The sequence below is a fragment of the Sus scrofa genome, chromosome 6 (genome assembly GCF_054392235.1).
Source record: "Sus scrofa isolate SSC_HxYL_T2T_F1_AM1 chromosome 6, Sscrofa_HxYL_maternal_Yorkshire_Landrace_v2.0, whole genome shotgun sequence".
Lineage (NCBI taxonomy): Eukaryota > Metazoa > Chordata > Mammalia > Artiodactyla > Suidae > Sus > Sus scrofa.
This window is the reverse complement of record NC_139388.1, coordinates 66,842,661-66,867,341: the sequence shown is the minus strand read 5'-3', so window position 1 is coordinate 66,867,341 and position 24,681 is coordinate 66,842,661. Positions and strand designations below refer to the sequence as shown.

General features: G+C 44.6%; 2 protein-coding genes across 3 annotated transcripts in view; both read right to left on the bottom strand.

The window, feature by feature from the left end:
• Positions 1-24,681, bottom strand: part of LOC110261339 (zinc finger protein 444) — a 996,914-nt gene that overhangs the window by 527,039 nt on the left and 445,194 nt on the right. The gene's annotated exons all lie outside the window — the stretch shown is intronic.
• LOC100737218 (uncharacterized) overlaps positions 1-24,681 on the bottom strand; it is a 67,612-nt gene that overhangs the window by 41,876 nt on the left and 1,055 nt on the right. The window contains exons 2-6 of one of the 2 annotated variants that reach the window (XM_084962294.1): positions 21,278-21,340; positions 18,138-18,666; positions 16,951-17,077; positions 5,018-5,188; positions 2,128-4,566 (exon numbers count right to left, since the gene is read on the bottom strand). In XM_084962294.1, coding sequence (XP_084818420.1) covers positions 2,246-4,566; positions 5,018-5,188; positions 16,951-17,077; positions 18,138-18,557 — 3,039 coding nt within the window. In that variant the 5' untranslated portion in view covers positions 18,558-18,666; positions 21,278-21,340 and the 3' untranslated portion in view covers positions 2,128-2,245. Of the gene's footprint in view, positions 4,567-5,017; positions 5,189-16,950; positions 17,078-18,137; positions 18,667-21,277; positions 21,341-24,681 lie in introns of those variants that run through there. The other variant, XM_013998888.3, reaches the window with a different exon arrangement.

Below are 24,681 nucleotides of genomic sequence, written 5' to 3'. Positions count from 1 at the left end.
CATATATCATAGACTACTGTCCAAGTATTTATGCAACATAAATAAAAGCAAGAAAAAGAGTAAATACTTTGATTCCCATCAAAAGAATTCTAGAAAATGCAGTTATCTATCATAATTGAAAGTAAATTGATGGTTACTTGGAGGTCGGTGCAGAACAGAAAAAGATTATAAAAGCTGATGAGATAAATATATGGTGCATTTATGGTCATTACCATAAATGATGATGGTTTCAGTCCTATAAATGTGTCCGAATTTACCAAATAGCTTTCTTTTTATTTTTTATTTTTTGCTTTTTAGGGCCACACCCACGGCATATGGAGGTGCTCAGGCAAGGGGTCTAATCGGAGCTAGGGCTGCCAGCCTACACCACAGCTCACAGCAATGCCGGATCCTTAACCCACTGAGCAAGGCCAGGGATGGAACCTGCAACCTCAATATTCTTAGTTGGATTCCTTTCCACTGTACCACGACGGGAATTCCTCAAATAGCTTTCTGATATGGTTCAAGATTTTAAAAAATAAACTTCCCTGTCCAACTTTTTTTTTTTTTTTTTTTTTTTTTTTGTCCTTTTGCCTTTTCTAGGGCCGCTTCCCACAGCATATGGAGGTTCCCAGGCTAGGGATCGAATGGGAGCCGTAGCCACCGGCCTACGCCACAGCCACAGCAACACCATATCCGAGCCGTGTCTGCGACCTACACCACAGCTCATGGCAATGCCCGATCCTTAACCCACTGAGCAAGGCCAGGGATGGAACTCGTCAACCTCATGGTTCCTAGTCAGATTCCTAACCACTGTGCCAAGACAAAACTCCTGTCCAACTCTTTTTGAAAAATAGGTTTGGCGATCTGATATTCATTCTACTTTCTCATGCCCTCTGGGGCCCAGTCTTGCCTCAATGACAGCAAACAGAGTGAGCAATGAAGAACTTTCCACTCGAGTGAACAGGACTGCCACCTGGGTCACAAGAAACACGTCTCTGGACTACAAACTCCTTTTTTACTTACTTGCATGGTAATGACCTTGAGATGAATACCACTGATAGGCTATAGGCATCCACAAAAGCTTTTGATTATTTCCAAAGACACTGACTTAAGCTACACAAGATAAGCATACCTGGAGAACCTCATATTTGTGTATATACTCACCTTGGACAGCCACTATCACAGGCATCTCTGGACACACATTTAGAAGAGGTATATCTCATGCAGTTAGATGCAGTCTCCCCCAACTCCTATTAAACCAGTGTTTTTGTAGAAATTATAGTTTTCCCTGACCCCTATGGTCTTAACACTAGTGACCATCACTCATTGAATTCTGGATAACTGGGGACATGGCTCTCTGCAGGACCTGAGGAAGAGGTTCCCCTCAACAGTACTGACATCCCCTGTGAACAAGGGGGAAAATCCATGCTGCTCCCAGAAACACTTGAGGTTGTCACAGCTGACCCTACCTCAGGGTGATCTCAGGGTCTCCTAAAACTTATAGAATCCAGGACTCAAATTAGGACTAGCTCTGCAGTCTCTCCTAGGAGGCCATGGGCAGAAATGCAGACTTGGCAAAAACATAAGCTAATGTCTGCCTCTGTAATGTCTCCTCTGAGGCACAGAAAGTACCTATAAAAATTGCTTACCTCTTCATGCTTGTAGAGCCCAATCTGTTTATAAACCACCCAACATAGTAGATAGAACATCCAAGATTAAAAAGGACTTTTTAATCCTTTTTGTGGGGCTGGCAGCTCTTTAGCTAGAAATGTGGAAGCTGAAAAAAATCTATCACAAGTATCTCAAGACCAACATTTTCCTGAAAATGGCAGTCATCCTCAGCAAGCTGCCAGTCAAACCCATATGGGATTCTCTGGGCCAATACTGGTCCATACCCAAGCTGGTCAGAGAGAAGGGAATGAGGATATCCCAAGGGCTCAGGCTATTCCTAATTTCCTCCAACAAACAAGGGATCAGAGTCAGCTTCCCTGAGCACACTGGAGTGAGTGATGCACCGTGGGGACCTGCCAGGATATAGAGATGAAGTGGATTTGGCCACAGAAACTGGCAGTGAAATAAATCTGCCAGCAACCTAGGCAGGTTAGAGTGCAACACAGTCACACATGCTTCCCACATAAGTGAAAATTTTGAGGAATCTCTTCACTGTTTGTATTTGGATATATGACATTCAATTCAGCGAGTGCCTCACAATTTCCTCCAGTATTATTACAGTAAACAAGGAAATTACACGTTTCTTACATATCTAAGTCCTTTCTCCAGTGTGAACTCTCTGGTGCTGAGAGAGGTTAGATTTTCGGCTAAAAGACTTCCCACATTCGCTGCAGTCATAAGGCCTTTCTCCTGTGTGAACTCTCTGATGATAATGAAGGGTGGAACGAGAGGTAAAAGATTTCCCACATTCACTGCATTCATAAGGCCTTTCTCCTGTGTGAACTCTCTGGTGAATAACGAGGTGAATTCTTTGAGTAAAGGACTTCCCACAGTCACTACACTCGTGAGGCCTTTCTCCTGTGTGAACTCTTCGATGTCGAATGAGTATTGAGCTATTGGTAAAACATTTCCCACATTCACTGCACTTATAAGGCCGTTCTCCAGTGTGAACTCTCTGATGATAGCCCAGGGCAGAGACAGAAGTAAAAGATTTCTCACATTCGCTGCACTCATAAGGCCTTTCTCCAGTGTGAACTCTCCGGTGTTTAGAAAGATATGAATTCTGGCTAAAGGATCTCCCACAATCACTACATTCATAAGGCTTTTCTCCAGTGTGAACTCTCTGGTGTTGATTCAATTGAGAACTATCCCTAAAAGATTTCCCACATTCACTGCAGTCAAAAGGCCTTTCTCCTGTGTGAACTCTCTGATGACAACGGAGGGCAGAGCTAGAGGTAAAAGACTTCTCACATTCACTGCACTCATAAGGTCTTTCTCCTATGTGAATTTTCTGATGATAACGAAGGGCAGAGCCAGAGGTAAAAGATTTTCCACATTCATTACATTCATAAGGCCTTTCTCCTGTGTGAACTCTCTGGTGTATATTGAGATGATTTCTTTGGGTAAAAGACTTCCCACATTCATTGCATTCATAAGGCCTTTCTCCTGTGTGAACTCTACGGTGTCGAATGAGTATTGGTCCATTGGTAAATGACTTCCCACATTCACTGCACTCATAAGGTTTTTCTCCTGTGTGAACTCTCTGATGATAACAGAGAGCAGAACCAGAGGTAAAAGATTTGCCACATTCACTACATTCATACGGCCTTTCCCCAGTGTGAACTCTCTGGTGTTGAGAGAGGTAAGATTTGTGGCTAAAGGATTTCCCACATTCATTGCACTCATAAGGTCTTTCTCCTGTGTGAACTCTTCGGTGTATAATGAGGTGATTTATTTGGGTAAAAGACTTCCCACAATCAGTACACTCATAAGGCCTTTCTCCTGTGTGAACTCTCTGATGATAACGTAGGCCAGAGCTAGAGGTAAAAGACTTCCCGCATTCCCGACATTTATAAGGCTTTTCTCCAGTGTGAACTCTCTGATGATAACGAAGGGCAGAGCTAGAAGTGAAAGATTTCCCACATTCACTGCACACATAAGGCTTTTCTCCTGTGTGAACCCTCCAGTGTTCCATGAGGTCAGATTTTCGTCTAAAGGACTTCCTACATTCAGTGCACTCATAACTCATTTCTCCAGTGTGCACTGTCTGTTGTTGAACAGAGATGGAGCTATGGCTAAAAGACTGTGCACAACGATGGCACATGTAACAGTTTCCTCCAGTGTGACTTCCCTGGGGATAAATGTGGACAAATTCTTGGCTAAATGATTTCCCACATTTGCTGCATTTGTACTGCCTTGCCCCAGTATGAATTCTTCGATGTTGATTGAGAGCTGAATTTCCCCTAAATGATTTTCCACAGTCGCCACAGTCATAAAGTCTGTCGCCAGTGTGGACTCTCCGGTGCACTATTAATGAGGACTTATATGTGAATGTTTTCCCACATTCACGGCACACAAAATGCTGTCTTTCAGTGTAGACACTCTGATCCTGAACAAGTGTGTGTTTGGAACTGAAGGCTTTCTTGCATGTACCGCAGGGGTGATGACTTTTTCTGCTCTGTGAAGTTTCCATGGAGTGGGTGATTGTGTTTGGCTTCTCCTCAGTGTGAATGGCCTGTTGCTTCAGATGTCCTGTGGTGGGTAGGAGGTCCTTTCCAGCCTCTCTGGAGGTAAAAGGCTCCCCTGACACAGTGAAATTACAGCTATTCACAAATGACGCCCTGTCCACACTGCTTAGGAATGGTTTTTCACACATGTGCCGCTCCCGGTTCTGCTGAAGGTCTGCACTGAAATAAAATCCTTTTGTACATGCTCCACACTTGAATAGTTTATGGCTGTGTTGTGTTCCCTGCTGCTCAGGCAAATGGAAAATGTCTCTCAATAGTGGACCACACATTTCACAGGGTTGAGTCTTCTGGGAAGATGAAGGTTCCTTGGAAGTCCTGGCCTGTGATGTTCCTACAGAAAAACTCTGTTCAAAGGGTACTTCAATATCCTCTTCACTCCAGAAACCTAAATACAAAGAAATACTGGTGATGTACACTTTCACTTTATTGGAAAGGGCAATCCAAACATAAACATGCAAAGGGAACAAACAAAAAAAGAGCAGGGCTAACTGTATTATATGTCAGACAAGATAGACTTTAAATAACTGTCAATAACAAAAGCAATAAATCCCACTCCTGGGCATCTATCCAGAGAAAACCGTAACTCGAAAAGACACATGTACTCCAATGTTCAATGCAGCACTATTTGCAATAGCCAAGACATGGAAACAACCTAAATGTCCATCAACAGAGGAGTAGATAAAGAAGATGTGGTACACATATACAATGGAGTATTACTCAGCCATTAAAAGGAAAGAAATAACAGCATTTGTAGCAACATGGATAGACCTAGAAATTACAATGCTAGGTGAAGTCAGTCAGACAATGAGACACCAACATCAAATGCTATCACTTACATGTGGAATCTAAAAAAGGGACACAATGAACTTCTTTGCAGAAGAGATACTGACTCACAGACTTTGAAAAACTTAATGGTTTCCAAATGAGACAGGCTGAGGGGTGGGGGGATGCACTGAGGGTTTGGGATGGAAATGCTGTAAAATTTAGTTGTGATGATTGTTGTACACCTGTAAATGTAATAAAATTCATTAAGCAATAAAAAATAACAAAGGAGATCATTATAAAATGATAAAGCAATCAATTCATCAAGAGGATATAACAATTATAAGTATATACACACCCAATATTGGAGCACCTAAATATATTAAGCAAACACTAACAAATCTCAAAGTAGCAACAGACAGCAATGTAGTAACAATAGAAGTAAAATATCCCATTCTAGACAATGGATAGATTACCAAAAAAAATCGAAAAGAAAATGTTGGGCTTCAACTCCACCTAAGACCAAATGAACTTAACAGACATGTTCAAAACATTCTATCCAACTATAGGAGGATACACATTCTTCTCAAGTGCACATAGGACATTTTCTAGGATAGACCACATGTTAGGTCACAAAACAAATATGTGGCTCAGCGGTTAACGAATCCGACTAGGAACCATGAGGTTGCGGGTTCGATCCTTGGCCTTGCTCAGTGGGTTAAGGATCTGGCATTGCCATGAGCTGTGGTGTAGGTCACAGATGTTGCTCAGCTCTGTCATTTCTGTGGCTCTGGTGTAGGCCAGCAGCTACAGCTCCGATTCAACCCCTAGCCTGGGAACCTCCATATGCTGCAGGTACAGCCCTAGAAAAGACAAAAATAAAACAAATTAAGAAGATGGAAATCATATCAAGTGTCCTTTTCAATCACAATGGTATGAAACTAGAAATCATTAACAAAAGGAAACCTGGAAAATCCACAAATATGTGGAATCTTTTTATTTTTATAGCTGTACCTGTGGCATACAGAAGCTCCCAGTCTAGGGGTTGAATCAGAGCTGTAGCTGGGGCCACATCCTGGGCAACACAAGATCTGAGTCATATCTGCAACCTATGCCACAGCTTGTGGCAATGCCACATCCTTAACCCACTAAACGAGGCCAAGGATCAGACCCACACCCTCACAGAGACAACACTGAGCCCTTAGAGGGATAAGCCACAACAGGAAGTCCTTAAATATGTGGAATTTATATTCCACACACTCCTAAACAACTAATGAGTCACAGAAGAAATAAAAAATATATTCTGACAAATAAAAATGGAAACAACACATGAAAATTAATGGAATACATAAAAAATAATTGTAAGAGGAAACTTTAAAGCAATCAGAGCCTACTTTAAGGAAAAACAAATCTCAAATAAACAATCTAACTCAATCATACCTAAGGTATGAAAAAAGAATAAATGAAGGTTAAAGTTAGCAAAAGTAAGCAAATAAAGATTACAAGAGAAATAAATGAAATAGCAGAAAAACAATAGAAAACATCAATGCAATTAAGTTTTTTGAAAAGATAAATTGGAGTTCCCACCGTGATGCAGCAGAAACGAATCTGACTAGGAACCATGAGGTTGCAGGTTCAATCCCTGGCCCCACTCTGTGGGTTAAGGATCCATCGTTGCCGTGAGCTGTGGTATAGGTCACAGATGCGGCTCGGATTTGGTGTTGCTGTGGCGGTGGTGTAGGCCAGCAGCTGTAGCTCTGATTGGACCCCTAGCCTGGGCACCTCCATATGCCGTGGGTGTGGCCCTAAAAAGACAAAAGACTAAAAAAAGAAAAAAAAAAAAAGATAAATTGACAGACTGCTAGCTAGATTATAAAAAAAGAGAGATGACTTGGAATCAGAAATTAAAGAGCAGAGATCACAACTGATACTGCAGGAATACAATCAATCAGAAGAAACTACACTTAACAATTACTTGCAGAGTTCCTGTCGTGGCACAGTGGTTAATGAATCCGACTAGGAACCATGAGGTTTCGGGTTCAGTCCCTGGCCTTGCTCAGTGGGTTAAGGATCCGGTGTTGTTGTGAGCCCTGGTGTAAGTCACAGATGCAGCTTGCATCCCATGTTGCTGTGGCTCTGGCATAGGCCGGAGGCTACAGCTCCGATTGGACCCCTAGTCTGGGAACCTCCATATGCCTCAGAAGCAGCCCTAGAAAAGGCAAAAAGAGGAGTTCCCGTCGTGGTGCAGTGGTTAACAAATCTGACTAGGAACCATGAGGTTGCGGGTTCGGTCCCTGCCCTTGCTCAGTGGGTTAACGATCCGGCGTTGCCCTGAGCTGTGGTGTAGGTTGCAGACACAGCTCGGATCCCTTGTTGTTGTGGCTCTGGTGTAGGCCGGTGGCTACAGCTCCAATTGGACCCCTAGCCTGGGAACCTCCATATGCCGTGGGAGCGGCCCAAGAAATAGCAAAAAGACAAAAAAAAAAAAAGAAAAAAAAGAAAAGGCAAAAAGACAAAAAACAAAACAAACAAAAAAAACAATTACTTGCCGACAAATTAGATAACCTGGAAGAAATGGATAAATTCCTATAAGCATAAAACCTACCAAAAGTGAATTATGAAGAAATAGAAAATATGAATAGACCTGTAACTGGTAAGGAGACTGAATCACTAACAAAAACGCTCCCAATGAAAGAAAGCCAAGGACTAGATAGAATAACTGGGAATTCTACTAAATATTTCAAGAACTAATATAAGTCCTTCTCAAAGTCTTCAAAAAATTGAAGATGGAACACTTCCAAGTTCATTTTATGAGACCATAATTACTCTTGATATCAAAGCCATTTAAGGGTAATACAACAGAATAAAATTATAGATCAATATCCTTCATAAACACAGATGCAAAAATCCACAAAATACTTGCAAAACAAAAGCAACAGCACTAAATGAAGCATACATCACAATTAGGTAGAGTTTGTATCTGGGATGCGAGGATGGTTCAACAACATGGGCAAATCAATGTGATATAGCACCTTAACAGAATGACAGATAAAAATCATAATCACATCAATAGATGCTAAAAAAGCATTTGACAAAATTCAGTATCCTTCATGATAAAAATACTCAACAAGTTAGGTACGGAAGGATTGCACCTCTACACATTGGACAAACCCAAGGCTGATATATGCAACATTCAAAAGGCAAAAGAAGGAGTTCCTTTTAAAAGGTCATGGCGCAGCGGAAAGGAATTCGACTAGTAACCATGGGGTTGCGGGTTCAATCCATGGCCTCGCTCAGGGGGTTAAGGATATGGCTTTGCTGTGAGCTGTGGTGTAAGTCACAGATGCGGCTCGGATCCCACATTGCTGTGGCTCTGGCATAGACCAGTGGCTACAGCTCCAATTCTACCCCTAGCCTGGGAACCTCCATATGCTGCGGGTGCAGCCCTAAAACAACAAAAGACAAAAAAAAAAAAAAAAAAAAAGCTAAAAGGTTTTCCTCTAACATACTGAAACAGACAAGGATGCCTACCCTCTCCACTTTTGTCCAACGTACTAATGGAAGTTCTAACTAAAATAAGGACAGACGGGAGTTCCCTGGTGGCTCAGTGGGTTTAAGAATCTGGCATGGTTAGAGAGTTCCCTTCCTGGTTCAGCAGTTAAAAATTCATGAATAAGGAGTTCCCATCGTGGCTCAGTGGTTAAGGAATCCAACTAAGAACCATGAGGTTGCCGTTTCGATCCCTAGCCTTTCTCAGTGGGTTAAGGATCCGGCGTTGGCGTGAGCTGTGGTGTAGGTTGCAGACATGGCTTGGATCCCATGTTGCTGTGGCTCTGGCATAGGCTTGCAGCTACAGCTCCGATTCGACCCCTAGCCTGGGAACCTCGATATGCCACGGGAGTGGCCCAAGAAAAGGCAAAAAAGGAGTTCCCATTGTGGAGCAGTGGTTAACGAATCCAACTAGGAACCATGAGGTTGCGGGTTCGATCCCTGCCCTTGCTCAGTGGGTTAAGGATCCGGCATTGCCGTGAGCTGTGGTGTGGGTCGCAGACGCAGCTCATATCGCATGTTGCTGTGGCTCTGGCGTAGGCCGGTGGCTACAGCTCCAATTGGACCCCTAGCCTGGGAACCTCCATATGCTGCGGCAGCGGCCCAAGAAATGGCAAAAAGACAAAAAAAAGGCAAAAAAAAAAAAAAGACAAAAAAAAAATTTCATGAGTAAGTGATCCCTGGCCTCACTCAGTAGGTTAGGGATCTAGTGTTGCCATTAGTTGTGGTGTAGGTCACAGACGCGGCTCGGATCCTGTGTTGCTGTGGTGTAGCCTGGCAGCTCTAGCTCCAATTAGACCCCCAGCCTGGAAATTTCCAATTGCCACAATTGGAAATTGCCACAACTGCAGCCCTAAAAACCAACCAACCAAGCAAACAAGAATCCAGCATGGTCAATGCTGTGATTCCGGTTCAATATGTGGCCCGGAAATTTCCAAATTCGATAAGCATGAACAAATAACACCCCAAAATACAAAAAACAAAAACACAGTAACAATAGAGTAAAAAGAAAATATAGACATCCAAATAGGGAAATGGAAGAAGTAAAACTGTTTGCAGGTAACACATTCTTACATGTAGAAAAACACAAACTTTCACCTAATAAATGAATTCAGAGGAGGTCGCGTTGTGGCTCAGCAAAAATGAATCCCAGCAGTATCCATGAGAATGCAGGTTCGATCCCTGGCCTCACTCAGTAGGTCGGTGATCCAGCATTGCCGTGAGCTGTGGTGCAGGTCACAGATGTGGCCTGGAGCCCACATTGCTGTGGCTGTGGCCCACAGCTGTAGCTCCGACTAGACCCCTAGTCTGGGAACTTCCACACGCCATGGGTGAGGCCCTAAAAAGCAAAAAAAAAAAAAAAAAAAAAAAAAAGTGAATTCAGTAAAAGTTGCAGATAAAAAATCAATCTACAAATTTCAGTTGTATTAATATACACTAATAATAAACTATCTGAAAAGAAAATTAAGTTAACAGTATCATTTAAAATAGCATCAAGGAGTTCCCGTCGTGGCGCAGTGGTTAACGAATCCGACTAGGAACCATGAGGTTGCGGGTTCGGTCCCTGCCCTTGCTCAGTGGGTCAACGATCCGGCGTTGCCCTGAGCTGTGGTGTAGGTTGCAGACGCGGCTCGGATCCTGCGTTGCTGTGGCTCTGGCGTAGGCCGGTGGCTACAGCTCCGATTCAACCCCTAGCCTGGGAACCTCCATATGCCGCTGGAGCGGCCCAAGAAATAGCAACAACAACAACAACAAAAGACAAAAAAAGACAAAAAATAAATAAATAAATAAAAAATAAAATAGCATCAAAAAGGAGTTCTTTTCGTGGCGCATTTGGTTAAGGATCTGGCATTGTCACTGCAGCAGCTTGAGTTGTTGATGTGGTGAGGGTTGAATCCCTGGTATGGGAATTTCCACATGCCTGAGGCATGGCCAAAAAAAAATTTTTTAATAGCATCAGAAATTATAAAATATTCAAGAATAAATTTAAACTGAGTTGAGGAGTTCCCGTCGTGGCGCAGTGGTTAACGAATCCGACTAGGAACCATGAGGTTGCAGGTTCGGTCCCTGCCCTTGCTCAGTGGGTTAACGATCCGGTGTTGCCGTGAGCTGTGGTGTAGGTTGCAGATGCGGCTTGGATCCCGCGTTGCTGTGGCTCTGGCATAGGCCGGTGGCTACAGCTCCGATGAGACCCCTGGCCTGGGAACCTCCATATGCCGTGGGAGCGGCCCCAAAGAAATAGCAAAAAAAAAAAAAAAAATCCTTAAACTGAGTTGAAAGATCTGTATTCTGAAAATTATAAGACAATAATGAAAGAAATTGAAGACAGAAACAAACGAAACGATATCCAGTGTTCTTGGCTAGTAAGAGCTACAGTTAATTTTGCCAAGAGTAATTTACAGATTCAAAATAATCCCTATCAAAATTTGAATGGGGAGTTCCCGTCGTGGTGCAGTGGTTAACGAATCCGACTAGGAACCATGAGGTTGCGGGTTCGGTCCCTGCCCTTGCTCAGTAGGTTAATGATCCGGCGTTGCCGTGAGCTGTGGTGTAGGTTGCAGACGCGGCTCGGATCCCGCGTTGCTGTGGCTCTGGCGTAGGCCGGTGGCTACAGCTCCGATTCAACCCCTAGCCTGGGAACCTCCATATGCCGCGGAAGCGGCCCAAGAGATAGCAACAACAACAAGACAAAAAAAAAAAAAAAAAAAAAAAAAAAAATTTGAATGGTATTTTCCAGAGAACTAGAAAAGATAATCCTAAAATTCATATGGAACCACAAAAAAATCCCAACTAGCCAAAGCAATCCTGAGAAAGAACGACAGAACTAGAGGCATCACCCTTCTTCATTTCAAAATATTTGGAGTTCCCATCATGGTGCAGTGGAAATGAATCTGACTAGGAACAAGGCTGCAGGTTTGATCCCTGGCCTTGCTCAGTGGGTTAAGGATCCAGTGTTGCTGTAAGCTGTGATGTAGGTCACAGATATAGCTCAGATCCCGAGTTGCTATGACTGTAGGGCATCGGCTGGCAGCTGTAGCTCTGATTCGAACCTTAGCCTGGGAACCTCCGTATGCCACAGGTGTGGCCCTAAAAAGCAAAAAAAAAAAAAAAAAAAAGAAAAGAAAAGAAAATGAAAAAAAAAAAAAGAACAGACAACAGAGAAAGGATAGTCTCAGAGTTCCAGCTATAGCTTTGTGAGTTAAGAACCTGACTAGAGGAGTTCCTGTCGTGGCTCAGTGGTTAACAAACTCAACCATTATCCCTGGTCTAACTCAGTGGGTTAAAGATCTGGTGTTCTTGTAAGCCGTGGTGTAGGCTACAGATGCGGTTCAGATCCTGAGTTGCTGTGGCTGTGGTGTAGGCCGGCAGCTACAGCTCCGATTATTTATTTTTGTCTTTTTGCTATTTCTTGGGCCGCTCCTGTGGCATATGGAGGTTCCCAGGCTAGGGGTCGAATCGGAGCTGTAGCCACCGGCCTACACCGGAGCCACAACAACAAGGGATCCGAGCTGTGTCTGCAACCTACACCACAGCTCAGGGCAACGCCGGATCGTTAACCCACTGAGCAAGGGCAGGGATGGAACCCGCAACTTCATGGTTCCTAGTCGGATTCGTTAACCACTGCACCACGACAGGAACTCCCCTTTAAGAAAATTTAAAATGCTACTCCAGCAAATACACAAATGATACAAAACCATCAGGGATATTCCTGATATAAAGTTTTAGTGATCTGAATAGATCAAGTGAGCCACAACACTCCCTTAAGCCAAAGCCTAATCCAGAGCCAGGCCCTAACTCTCTACAATTCTATGATGGCTGAGAGGTGTTGAAAAGCTGCAAAAATATGAAGCTAGCACAGGTTGGTGAATGAGGTTTAAGGAAAGAAGCCAGTCTCCATAACATAAAATTACAAAACTGAAGCAGCAAGTGCTGATGTGCAAGCAGAACCCAAGTTATCCAGACTAAGATAACTAATGAAGGTGGCCATCATAAACAACGGATTTTCAATGTAGATGAAACGGTCTTACGTGGAAAGAAGAGGGCACCTAGGATTTTCACAGCTAGCGAGAAGCAAATGCCTGGCTTCAAAGCTTCAAAGAATAAGCCGACCTTTTTTTTTTTTTTTTGGCTGTGTCCAAGGCATGCAGAAGTTCCAGGGATCAAACCCAAGCCAAATCCAAGCAGTGAATCTCCATATGCCGCGGGTGAGGCACTAGAAAAAGACCAAAAAAAAAAAAAAGAATTATATCTACTCTGCATATGCTTTGTAAATGGAACAAAGCCTGGATGACAGCACATCTGTTTACAACATAGTTTACTAATTTTGTGTGTGTGTCTCTTCTTAGGCACATGGAGGTTCCCAGGCTAGGGGTCAAATCAGAGCTGCAGCCGCTGGCCTACACCACAGCCACAGAAATGTCAGATTCAAACCTCGTCTGCGACCTACACCAGAGCCCACAGAAACACCAGATTCCCAACCCACTGAGCAAGGCCAGGGATCAAACCTGCATCCCCAAGGACACTAGTCAGATTTGTTTCTGCTGAACAACAAGGGGAACTCCTAATTTTTTTTTTAAATGGCTGCATCCATAGCATATAGAAGTTCCCAGGCCAGGGACTGAATCCAAGCTGCAGCTATGACCTATGCCACAGCTGTGGCAATGCTGGATTCTTAAACCCACTGTGCAGGGCCAGGGAACCCTCACCTCTGCATTATCTGAGCTACTGCAGTTGGAGTCTTAACTCACTGCACCACAGGAGGAACTCCAACTTTATTGAATGTTTTAAGACTACTGTTGAGGGAGTTCCCGTCATGGCACAGTGGAAACAAATCTGACTAGGAACCATGAGGTTACAGGTTCGATCCATGGCTTCACTCAGTGGGTTAAGGATCCAGGTTGCCATGAGCTGTGGTGGTCGCAGATGTGGCTCAGATCTGGCGTTGCTGTGGCTGTGGTGTAGGCCAGTGGCTACAGCTCTGATTAGACCCCTAGCCTGGGAACCTCCATATGCTGAGGATGCGGCCCTAAAAAGATAAAAAGACCAAAAAAAAAAAAAAAAAAAAAAATGCTGTTCATTGACAATGCACCTGGTCACTCGAGAGCTCTGAAGGCAATGTAAAAGATAGTGCTGTTTCCATACCTACTAACACAACATCCATTCTGTAGCCCATGGATCAAGAAGTAGTTTAGACCATCAAATCTTAATATATCTCAGGAGTTCCCTGGTGGTCTAGCTGTTAGGGATCCAGCACTGTCACTGCTGTGGCTCATGTCACACCTGCAGCTCAGATTTGATCCCTAACCCAGGAAATATGCCAAGAAAAAAAGAACATCTGTGGGAATTATGAGAAGAGGTCAAAATATCAACATTAACAAGAGTTTGGTAAAAGATGATTCCAACCATCATGGATGACATTGAGCAGCTCAAGACTTCATGGAGAAAATAACTGCAGATGTGGTGGAAATAACAAGAGAGCTAGAATTAGAAGTGGAGCTGGAAGATGACTGAATTACTGCAATCTCATGAGGAGTTGCTTCTTATGGATGAGGACAGAGAGTGGCTTCTTAAGATGGAATCTACTCCTTCACCAGTAGAACTGTGAAGATTGTTGAAATGACAACAAAGGATTTAGAATACTTCATAAACTCCGTTGATAAAGCAGCAGTAGGATCTGAGAAGCCTGACCCCAGTTTTGAAAGTTCTACTGTGTGCAAAGTGCTATCAAACAATATTGCATGGTACAGAGAACCATCTGCGAAATGAAGAGTCCATCAAAGTGGCAAACTTCATTGGTGTTTTATTTGGAGAAATTGCGACAGCCACCCCAACCAGCAATAACCACAACCCTCATCATGTAGCAGCCTATTTAGTCAAAATTAAGGCAAGACTCTTCAACAGCAAAAAGATACAACTCCCTGAAAACTCAGATGATGGTTAGCATTTTTTTTTAGCAATAAAGTATTATTTATCTAATGCATATACAGTGTTTTTACGGACAAAATACTATGGCACACTTAACAAATTACAGATAGTATAAACATAACATTTATACCCACTGGGAAACCAAGAGGTTTATGTGACTTGCTTTATTGTGATACTCACTTCACTGTGGTGCTCTGGAACCAAACATGCAATATAGCTGAGTTATGCCTGGCTATGGATGAATGGATAAATAAAGCCTGGTATTTATATGCAATGGAATATTAGCCATAAAAAAGGAAATAATGCATTTGTGACAACATTGATGAATGTGGAAGGCATTATCCAAAGTGAAATAAGCCAGAGAAAAATAAATACTATATGCTCTCACTTACATATGGAATCTTGGAAAGAAAAAAAAATTGAACCTATAAAAACAAGAGTAGAGGTGTTCCTGTCGTGGCTCAGTGGTTAATGAATCTGACTAGGAACCATGACGTTGCGGGTTCGATCCCTGGCCTCGCTCAGTGGGCTAGGGACCCGACGTTGCCGTAAGCTGTGCTGTAGGTCAAAGACACAGCTTGGATCTGGCGTTGCTATGGCTGTGGTGTAGGCTGGCAGCTACAGCTCCAATTAGATCCCTAGCCTGAGAACCTCCATGTGCCGTGGGAGCGGCCCTAGAAAAGGCAAAAAGCCAAAAAAAAAAAAAAAAAACCCCAAAAAACAAGAGTAGAATGTAGAATGACAGGGCCTCAGGGCTCGGGCTAGAGGAAATGGGGAGATGGTAGTCAGTTGTAAAATGAATAAGAGGAGTTCCCACTGTGGTGCAGTGGGTTAAGAATCAGACTGCAGGGCTATGGGGGTGAGGGGTCGATCTTCAGCGAGGCTCAGTGGGTTAAAGGATCCAGCGCTGCCACCATTTCAGCACAGGATGCAGCTGCAGCTCAGAATCAACCCCTGGCCTAGAAACTTCCATATGCCATGGGGATGGTCATAAAATTAAAAAATAAAATAAGGAGTTCCTGTAGTGGCGCAGTGGTTAACAAATCCGACTAGGAACCATGAGGTTTCGGGTTCGATCCCTGGCCTTGCTCAGTGGATTAAGGATCCGGCGTTGCTGTGAGCTGTGGTGTAGGTTGCAGACACGGCTCAGATCCTGCGTTGCTGTGGCTGTGGCGCAGGCCATCGGCTACAGCTCCGATTAGACCCCTAGCCTGGGAATCTCCATACACTGCAGGAGCGGCTCTAGAAAATGCAAAAAGACAAAAAAATAAAAATAAAAAGTAAAAATAAATAAAATAAAATGAATAAGCTCTGAAGATGTTAAGTACAGAGTGATGAATATAGTTAATAATGCTGTACTGCATACTTCGAATTTGCTAAGAGAGGAATTCCCTGGTAGCCTAGAGAATAAAGATCCAGCACTGTCACTGTGGTGGTACAGGTTTGATCCTTGGCTGGCGAACTTCCACATACCAGGAGAATAGCCAAAAAGAAAAAAAAATTTTGGTAAGAGAGTAGATCTTAAGTTTTCTCACATACACAAAAAAGTGAAATATGTGAGGTGGTGGATGTGTTAATTAATTTGATTGTAGTAATCATTTCACAATCATGACTTTGTATATTTTAAATACCTAGAGTATTATTTGTCAATTATACTTCAGTAAAGCTGGAAGAAAGAAAAAAAGATTTAAACACTACAAAGAGAACCAAAACAGATGGTCTTGAAAAATAGCCATGGTCCAGGTAAGCTACGAACAAGACAATGCCTACGATTCCCAGAATAGGCAAGAAATGTCAGAAAATAAAAGGGAACAAAACCTGGGACACAGAAGTGCCTTTGAAATCAACTATAACAAAAAAAACTTTTTTAAGTAAAAAAATAAAAGAGAAGCCATGGACCTGGATACATGCACTAGCCAGGGAAAGGGCAAGCAAAGGGGAATGCTTAGCCTTACTGCAAGACTACTGACCTCAAATCCAGCCTTATGAAGGGTGAGGACAGACTGTATTGGGGCTACAGGGAGACAAGACGGCAGTGCACATAAACCATCTGCAGCTTCCACAGCAACCATCCAGAAAGCTGGGGGAACAAGCAGTGCTCAAGGTACATTTGTAAGAAGGACAAAGAGGGAGTTCCTGTCGTGGCGCAGTGGTTAACGAATCCGACTAGGAACCATGAGGTTGTGGGTTCGGTCCCTGCCCTTGCTCAGTGGGTTAACGATCCGGCGTTGCCCTGAGCTGTGGTGTAGGTCGCAGACGCGGCTTGGATCCCGAGTTGCTGTGGCTCTGGCGTAGGCCGGTGGCTGCAGCTCCGATTCGACCCCTAGCCTGGGAACCTCCATATGCCGTGGGAGCGGCCCAAGAAATAGCAACAACAACAACAACAACAACAACAAAGAGAGACAAAAGACAAAAAAACAACAACCAAAAAAAAAAAAAAAAAAAAAAGAAGGACAAAGAACTCTCTGGGGAGAGTAGAGTGAGGCAGGACAGAGAGCGTGGTCCAGGTCACTGAGGAGGGTGAGGGCCTTACCTAGTGAGGATATGAGTGCATAGTTCTCCAGCATCACATCACGATACAGGCATCTCTGAGCCTCATCAAGAAGCCTCCACTCTTCCCAGGAGAAGTACAGGGCAATGTCCTCAAAGGTCACACCACCCTGTCATGAATGGGATAGATGAAACCCTAAACATTCTGGCTCTGAAAACCCACCATCCACCTCCTCACCATGTGTTCCACAGCAATTCCCCTGAGGTCTCCCACACTGTGTTTCCACGACACAGACAAACATGGGGTCATCTTTACCCTTAAGTCCCAATCCCTGGGCCCATGGGCCCTCAACTCCCACTCGTCCATGTGCACATCTTCAGGCCCCACAGCTGCAATCCCGCAGCTCTACCACTTCCGTGCTCCACACCACAGGCTTCTCTCTGGACTCACTCATGTACTTGGAACATGGCAACCAGAAAGTGCTTAACAAAATCAAACGTGATCTAGTACTACCTCAGTCCTTCCAGGGACCCCAGAGCGAGAGCCCTGAATGTGTGCCTCGCCTCTAACGTCTGTTCCACTTTAGCCACCAGAAACAATGAGAACTGGGACATCCTCGGCTGCCTTATGTAGGTTCCTAAAGGCTTCTTCAACCTTCACAACCTGGAGGGAAGGGGAGGGCGACCAAGGCTGGGCCCCATGAGGGCGGGACTCCCGTGTATCTCCACCCAGCCCTGGAACCAGGGCCCTCGAGCTGACTAACCTCTGCGCCTCAGTCCTCAATGCTGCCTCTCACCAGATCCTGTGTCTCTTTGTATTTGTCATTCCCATTCCAGTCCGTTCATTCTCTGGGCAGATTTTTGAAAACTTTTAAAGCCCTAACCCAGACCGTTCTCAGCCAGTTCACAACCCTCCATGGCTCCCAGGGTCCTCGCTCCCTCTGCCAATCCAGGCGCGATTCCACCTCGCGGTGTTTGTTTCCTGCAGACATCTGATGGGCCCCAGGTTTCCCGAATCCTCGGGGCTCAGCCTGACCTCCGAGCCTTTGCACCTGCGGGTCCCTCCCCTGTACCCTCTCCCACGCGCCGTCACACCGTCCGTCGAAATAGGGCGGCACCCACGACCGCCTCGCCGTCCTGGACTCCGGGGCCCTGGCTGCAGGTACCTCGCCCTCGGGACTTCAGCGTCTGGTGGCGGAGGGCGGGGAGGGCCTGCGGACGAGCGTTTACCTGAAGCGGGTCTCTCGACTCGGCCGCCGCCATCGGGCTCTGCGGGCGACACCGGCCAGAAGCGACGGGAGAGGAGGGGGACGCGGGCACGGCGGTCCCTATCCCGGGCCAGGTGTGGGACACTCCGGGCGGCGTCACAGAAACCTCAGACCCGCCTCTGTGCCGTGGGGACAGCGCCTCCTCTCGGACCTTTTTGGTCTCGTCACCTCGATTCTGACACAACGCCCCCGGAGCTGGAACAGAACCTAGAAGAGCGAAAACAACCGCCACAAAGAGGACGCCGGAAGTCCCGCCCCGGCGGGATGCGCACGCGCAGAAACTCCTCACTGATTCATTACTGGTTCGTAACGGCGGCCTCTCCTCCTGACGTCTTCTGGGTAATGTAGTCCGCAGCGCTCTAGAGGCTGTCCCCAAAGGCATTAGCTTGGCAGCCTTCTGGGGAAGACTGGACTGTGGGTCTAGGACCTCTGCTCGTTGTTAAAGGCAGCGAATAGACATTATCTCACACTCCATGAAGCTCAGCCGGCTCCTAGAGGATGAAACTATTATTTGATATCGTTCCATAGTCGTTCAGACCTAAAATGAGTCCATACACAGCTGGAAATGTTGTTATTGCTCTTCAAATGCACGTGGCCTGAAGTGTTACTCACTTTTGTGAATTTCAGGATGGTTGGTCAGGAAGAAGAAAATAAGATTCCATAAAGGTCATGACAGAAAAGCAAACAAGTTAGAAGGGTATTAAGCGGCCTTGAAGCAGGTGGACAAGCAGGAGCTTTGCCTCTAGTTCCCACAGAAAACGTTTCCCTTGCCTATATTATCAGTCATTTTGGGAAGTGGAAGCAAGAATCAACATAATCAACAGAAGAGGAGGCAAAACAGAAAGTGCCAAACTAAGTCCTCTCAATTTCACAAAAGGTAATTTTTGTTTTGTGGCTTTCTTTGAATTGTAACAATTGTGTCTGCTAACTTTATGGATGTTGAGCTCATTTATTTAACTTATTTGGTAAGGAGGAAATAGTAAATGAGAGTTGTGTTCGTGGGCCAAGACTGCCAATAACATTTGAATACTACTGAAACCAAGGGTAGTTATCAGTTAGTCATCAATAAATAATAAACTATAACCTCCCTTGATGATCAAACACATTTTGGGTTTTTTATCACTTAATGAATTTTATTACATTTATAGGTGTACAAACTCACTTTGATTTTACAAAAATTTGCATGTACTCTAAGCATCATATAGCCTAAACAATAACATCTTGGCGCAAGAAGTGTTTTTAGGAAATTGAAGACAGCTGTGTCCAGTTTGACAGCTGCTTTAGACTGAGCACCCACCCTTCAACTAACTTTTGATGTCAGAAGGCCAAAACTGCACCCTCAGAACATGCTAATGCTGACATTTTCTGACCATGTGCCCTAAGAATCCTGCAGCTCACTTTTACCTATGCAGAATGACAATTACTGCACCTTTATCTTATCTGTAATTACCTTGTCACCCTCCTCACCACTCCCTGTTCCATTTAGCATTATCCCATAAATATCCCTACACATTGCCTTTTGGGAAGTGGATTTTTTTAAAAATATTTATTAGTTTATTTATTTATTCATTTTTGGCGCAGCTTGATATAGGCTCTCAGTTCTCACACCAGGGATCGAACCAGGGCCAAAGTGGTTAAAGCATCAAATTCTAACCACTAAGGAACTCCCTCAGTGGTTCTTTAAAATTTCTTTAAAATCTCTTCTACTCCCTTTCTGCTCTCCTTTTTAAGTTTAATTTTTACTTTATATTGAACTATAGCTTTTTATTTGGTTTTTGGTGGCCTTTTTTATTCTTTTTTGGCCACAACCTTGCCATACTGAAGTTCCCAGTCCAGGGATGGAACATGCACCAGGGCAGTAACTTGAGCCACTGCAGTGACAACTACAGATCCTTAAGCCACTGAGCTACAGAACTCCTATCACACATTTAAGACTGTATTTTCAGGAGTTGCCATCTTGGGTCAGTGGAAACGAATCTGACTAGCATCCATGAAGACGCAGGTTCGATCTCTGGCTTCGATCAGTGGTTAAGGATCTGACGTTGCCGTGAGCTATGGTGTAGGTCACAGATGCAGCTCGGATCTGGCATTGCTGTGGCTGTGGTGTAGGCCAGCAGGCACAGCTCTGATTAGACCCCTAGGCTGGGAACCTCCACATGCCACAGGTGTGGCCCTAAAAAGGCAAAAAAAAAAAAAAAAAAAAAACAAGATATTTAGGTCTATTAGTAAATATGCCCTCTGACAGATTGAAAAAATATACTATAAAAAAAAGTGTATGCTGGAGTTCCCGTCATGGCACAGTGGTTAACGAATCCGCCTACGAACAATGAGGCTTCTGGTTCGATCCCTGGCCTTGCTCAGTGGGTTGAGGATCTGGCATTGCCGTGAGCTGTGGTGTGGGTCACAGATGCGGCTTGGATCCCACATCGCTGCGGCTCTGGTGTAGGCCAGTGGCTACAGCTCCAATAAGACCCCTAGCCTGGGAACCTCCATATGCTGAGGGAGTAGCTCAAGAAAAGGCAAAAAGACCAAAAAAAAAAAAAAAAAAAAAGTGTATGCTTCTAAACATTATGAAATGTATTCATAAATTTGCCAACTAAGGAATTCTGCTGTAGGAGTTCCCGTCGTGGCCCAGTGGTTAACGAATCCAACTAGGAACCATGAGGTTGTGGGTTCGATCCCTGGCCTTGCCCAGTGGGTTAACGATCCGGCGTTGCCGTCAGCTGTGGTGTAGGTCACAGACGCGGCTCAGATCCCGCATTGCTGTGGCTCTGGCATAGGCCAGTGGCTACAGCTCAGGTTAGACCCCTAGCCTGGGAACCTCCATGTCACGGGAGCGGCCCAAGAAATAGCAAAAAGACAAAAAAAAAAAAGAATGCCGATGTAACAGATCACTATTGCTAACTTATTTCACTAGAAATTAAAGTTTCTAAAAAAATAAAAGAAAAAAGAAATTAAGGTTTGTAAGAGTTAAAAATTCTAACTAACATATGTAATTAAAAACTACTAGAAACAATAAGGGGAAAACTCTTCATGCATAGAAATCAAAATATGTCTTTGGCTACACAAATGTATGCACTTTTGTTAACAATGATTCCTTACCACAAAGACGTCACATCCTGAAGAAGTTCCAAGATAAGCCCTTGTTGTTTCACTTTCTTCTTACTTGTTGGAGAAAACAGAAACAGACAAAATCATTTTAAAATACAGGCAACATTGGAGTTCCCATGGTGGCTCAGCAGTTAACAAATCTGACTAGCATCCATGAGGATGCAGGTTCAATCCCTGGCCTTGCTCAATGAGTTAAGGATCCAGTGTTGCTGTGAGCTGTGGTGTAGGTCACAGATGCGGCTTGGATCCCTCGTTGCTGTGGCTGTGGTGTAGGTTGGCTATTACAGCTCCGATGTGGCCCCTAGCTTGGGAACCTCCATAAAAAGACAAAAGACCAAAAAAAACAAAAAAAAACAAAAAAAACCCCACCAAACATAACTTTTAGAAGGTCTCTTGTAGTGCAGTGGATTAAGGATTAGGCATTGTTTCTACAGCTGTGATGTGGGAATTTCTGTAAGCCACAAAACAAACAAACAAACAAAAAACAACTTCCAAAAGCTGTCCACTAAAATACTGTCTATGTGTCACTACTAAGAACTTTTTATAACAAAAAACCATGAAGTTCCCATTGTGGCTCAGCAGGTTAGGAACTTGACTAGTATCCATGACGATGCGGGTTCAATCCTTGGCCTTGCTCAGCAGGTTAAAGGATCTGGCATTGCCACGATGCTGTATAGGTCACAAATGCAGCCAAAGGCTGGCAGCTGCAGCTCTGATTCAGCCCCAAGCCTGGGAACTTCCATATGCCAAATGTTCAGCCCTCAAAAGAAAACAAACAAACAAACCCTTTCAACTAAAACAAACGTTAAGAGGTACTAAAATATAGTTTAATAAAAGAAATATCAATTGCATACCTAGCACTTTTTATCATAAAGTTATGATTACTTGTCCTACCTGACTAATCCCTCACAGTCACCACCTCCTACAAAGCATTGTGATCATTCTGATACTTTTTTTTTTTTTCTCTCAGTACTGCACCCTCGGCATATGGAAGTTCCCAGGCTAGGGGTCGAATCGGAGCTGTAGCCACCAGCCAAAGCCACAGCCACAGCAAAATGGGATCTGAGTCGTGTCTGCAACCTACACCACAGCTCATGGCAACGCCAGATCCACAACCCACTAAGTGAAGTCAGGGATGGAACCCGCATCTTCATGGATACTAGACTGATTTGTTTCTGCTGCGCCACGACAGGAACTCTATTTAGTCAATTTTGAATCAAAATGTCCCAGGTGAGTAAACAGCCTGCAAATATATAAAGTTGACTAAACACTGGGAGATTCCAGAAGGAATTTATAACCCAGAGCCTACTCCTGGAACCTGTTTTCCTTGCCCAGCAGGCAAAGCAGAATTGAGAGACTTACACGTCACTGTCAAAGAGCCTGATGACACCCGAGGCTTTCATCACCCCATGGTGTGGGTCTATCATCAGAGTTACCCCAAAAGAAAATATAGAAGGAAGAGAGCAATAGGAGACAAACACATGAGGTGAGCATGCAGTGTCTGTCTCACCCGGAAAAAACCCGTGCTGATCTCATGGGGAAGCCTCGGGTGAAACGGTTGTTATGAATGCACTGGACTGGCCGCTAACGTCTACGCAGAACAAGCCCTTCCTCCCCTGCCCTTGGACGTGAGAGTTCCTGGATCGTGGTGCTTTGGATACTGGGATTTCCACCAGTGGCCTTTGGTCCTCAGGCCTTCAGACCTGGACCGAATTATACCACCAGCCTTCCTGGTTCTCCAGGTTGCAGCCAAGAGATTATGGGACTTCTCAGCCTCTGTAACCAATTTCTATAATAAATGTCATTTTATATAGACCGTCAGCCCTAAGGAGCCATAGGGGATTGGTTCCAGCCCCCGCCTGCTGGGCACCAGAATCCTCAGATGCTCCATCTCTATACATCAAGGGGCCCAGTACCGGTGGCCCTTCTGGATGTGAGGGTGAAGCAGGTGGTTGGCTGAAGCCTGGGATGTGGAACTCACAGCTATGGAGGACCAACTGTATGTCTATAGCTTACTGCTTCTCCAGACAATATACATTCCCAATTATAGAAAAGCCCCAGCAACCATAAAAGAAACCATCATCACTTCCCAGCAACTGAAAGCAGCTCAGTAGTCACAGGACTGAGAAATCACGAAGGGCTGGGAAATCAAAGGATGATTAGTGCAGCTGTGTCTGACAGCTGGTCTCGTGAACATCAGGATTCTCTCCTTCCAAAGAGGCTGAGAGACAGAGGTTCCTGATGATTGCGTTTCACAGGAATAGCTCTCAGGTCCTTGAGAAATATATCTACAATTGTAAGCTTTTTTTTACTAAATGCTCAAAAAGAGGCTGTGTGTGTGTGTGTGTGTGTGTCATTCACCAGGTTTAGAGAGAACTAATAGCAAATTCTCCTGGTGGGGTAATGTTATTTATTTATTTACTTTTTGTCTTTTCTGCCTTTTCTATGGCCGCTCCTGCAGCATATGGAGATTCCCAGGCTAGGGGTCTCATCAGAGCTGTAGCTACGGGCCTATGCCAGAGCCACAGCAACGCGGGATCCCAGCTGCGTCGGCAACCTACACCACATCTCATGGCACGCCAGAGCCTTACCCCACTGAGCAAGGCCAGGGGTCGAACCCACAACCTCATGGTTCATAGGCGGATTTGTTAACCACTGTGCCACAACGCGAACTCCTTAATTTTGTTTGTTTGTTTGTTTGACTTTTATAGGGCCACAGCCGAGGCATACGGAGGTTCCCAGGCTAGGGGTCCAATTGGAGCTGTAGCCACCAGCCTACACCAGAGCCACAACAACTTGGGGTCCCAACTGAATCTGCAACCTACACCACAACTCACAGCAACGGCGGATCCTTAACCCACTGAGTGAGGCCAGTGATCGAACCCGAAACCTCATGGTTCCTAGTCGGATTCATTAACCACTGAGCCACGATGGGAACTCCGGGAACTCCGTAATTTTAAACAGTAGGGTACAGGTGTCCATTACATTATACATAATAACAAAAAAAAAAAAAGAGGGAGTTCTTGTCGTGGCGCAGTGGTTAACAAATCCGACTAGGAACCATGAGGTTGCGGGTTCGGTCCCTGCCCTTGCTCAGTGGGTTAACGATCTGGCGTTGCCGTGAGCTGTGGTGTAGGTTGCAGACACGGCTCGGATCCCGCGCTGCTGTGGCTCTGGCGTAGGCCGGTGGCTACAGCTCCGATTCAACCCCTACCCTGGAACCTCCATATGCCGCGGGAGCGGCCCAAGAAATAGCAACAACAACAACAACAACAACAACAAAAAGACAAAAGACAAAAAAAAAAAAAGAATTCAAGACATGTTCTTAAACTACTGAAAGCAATTATTCTGTAAAGCATCACAGTGTCTAATGACTATATTAGAATCTGTGACGC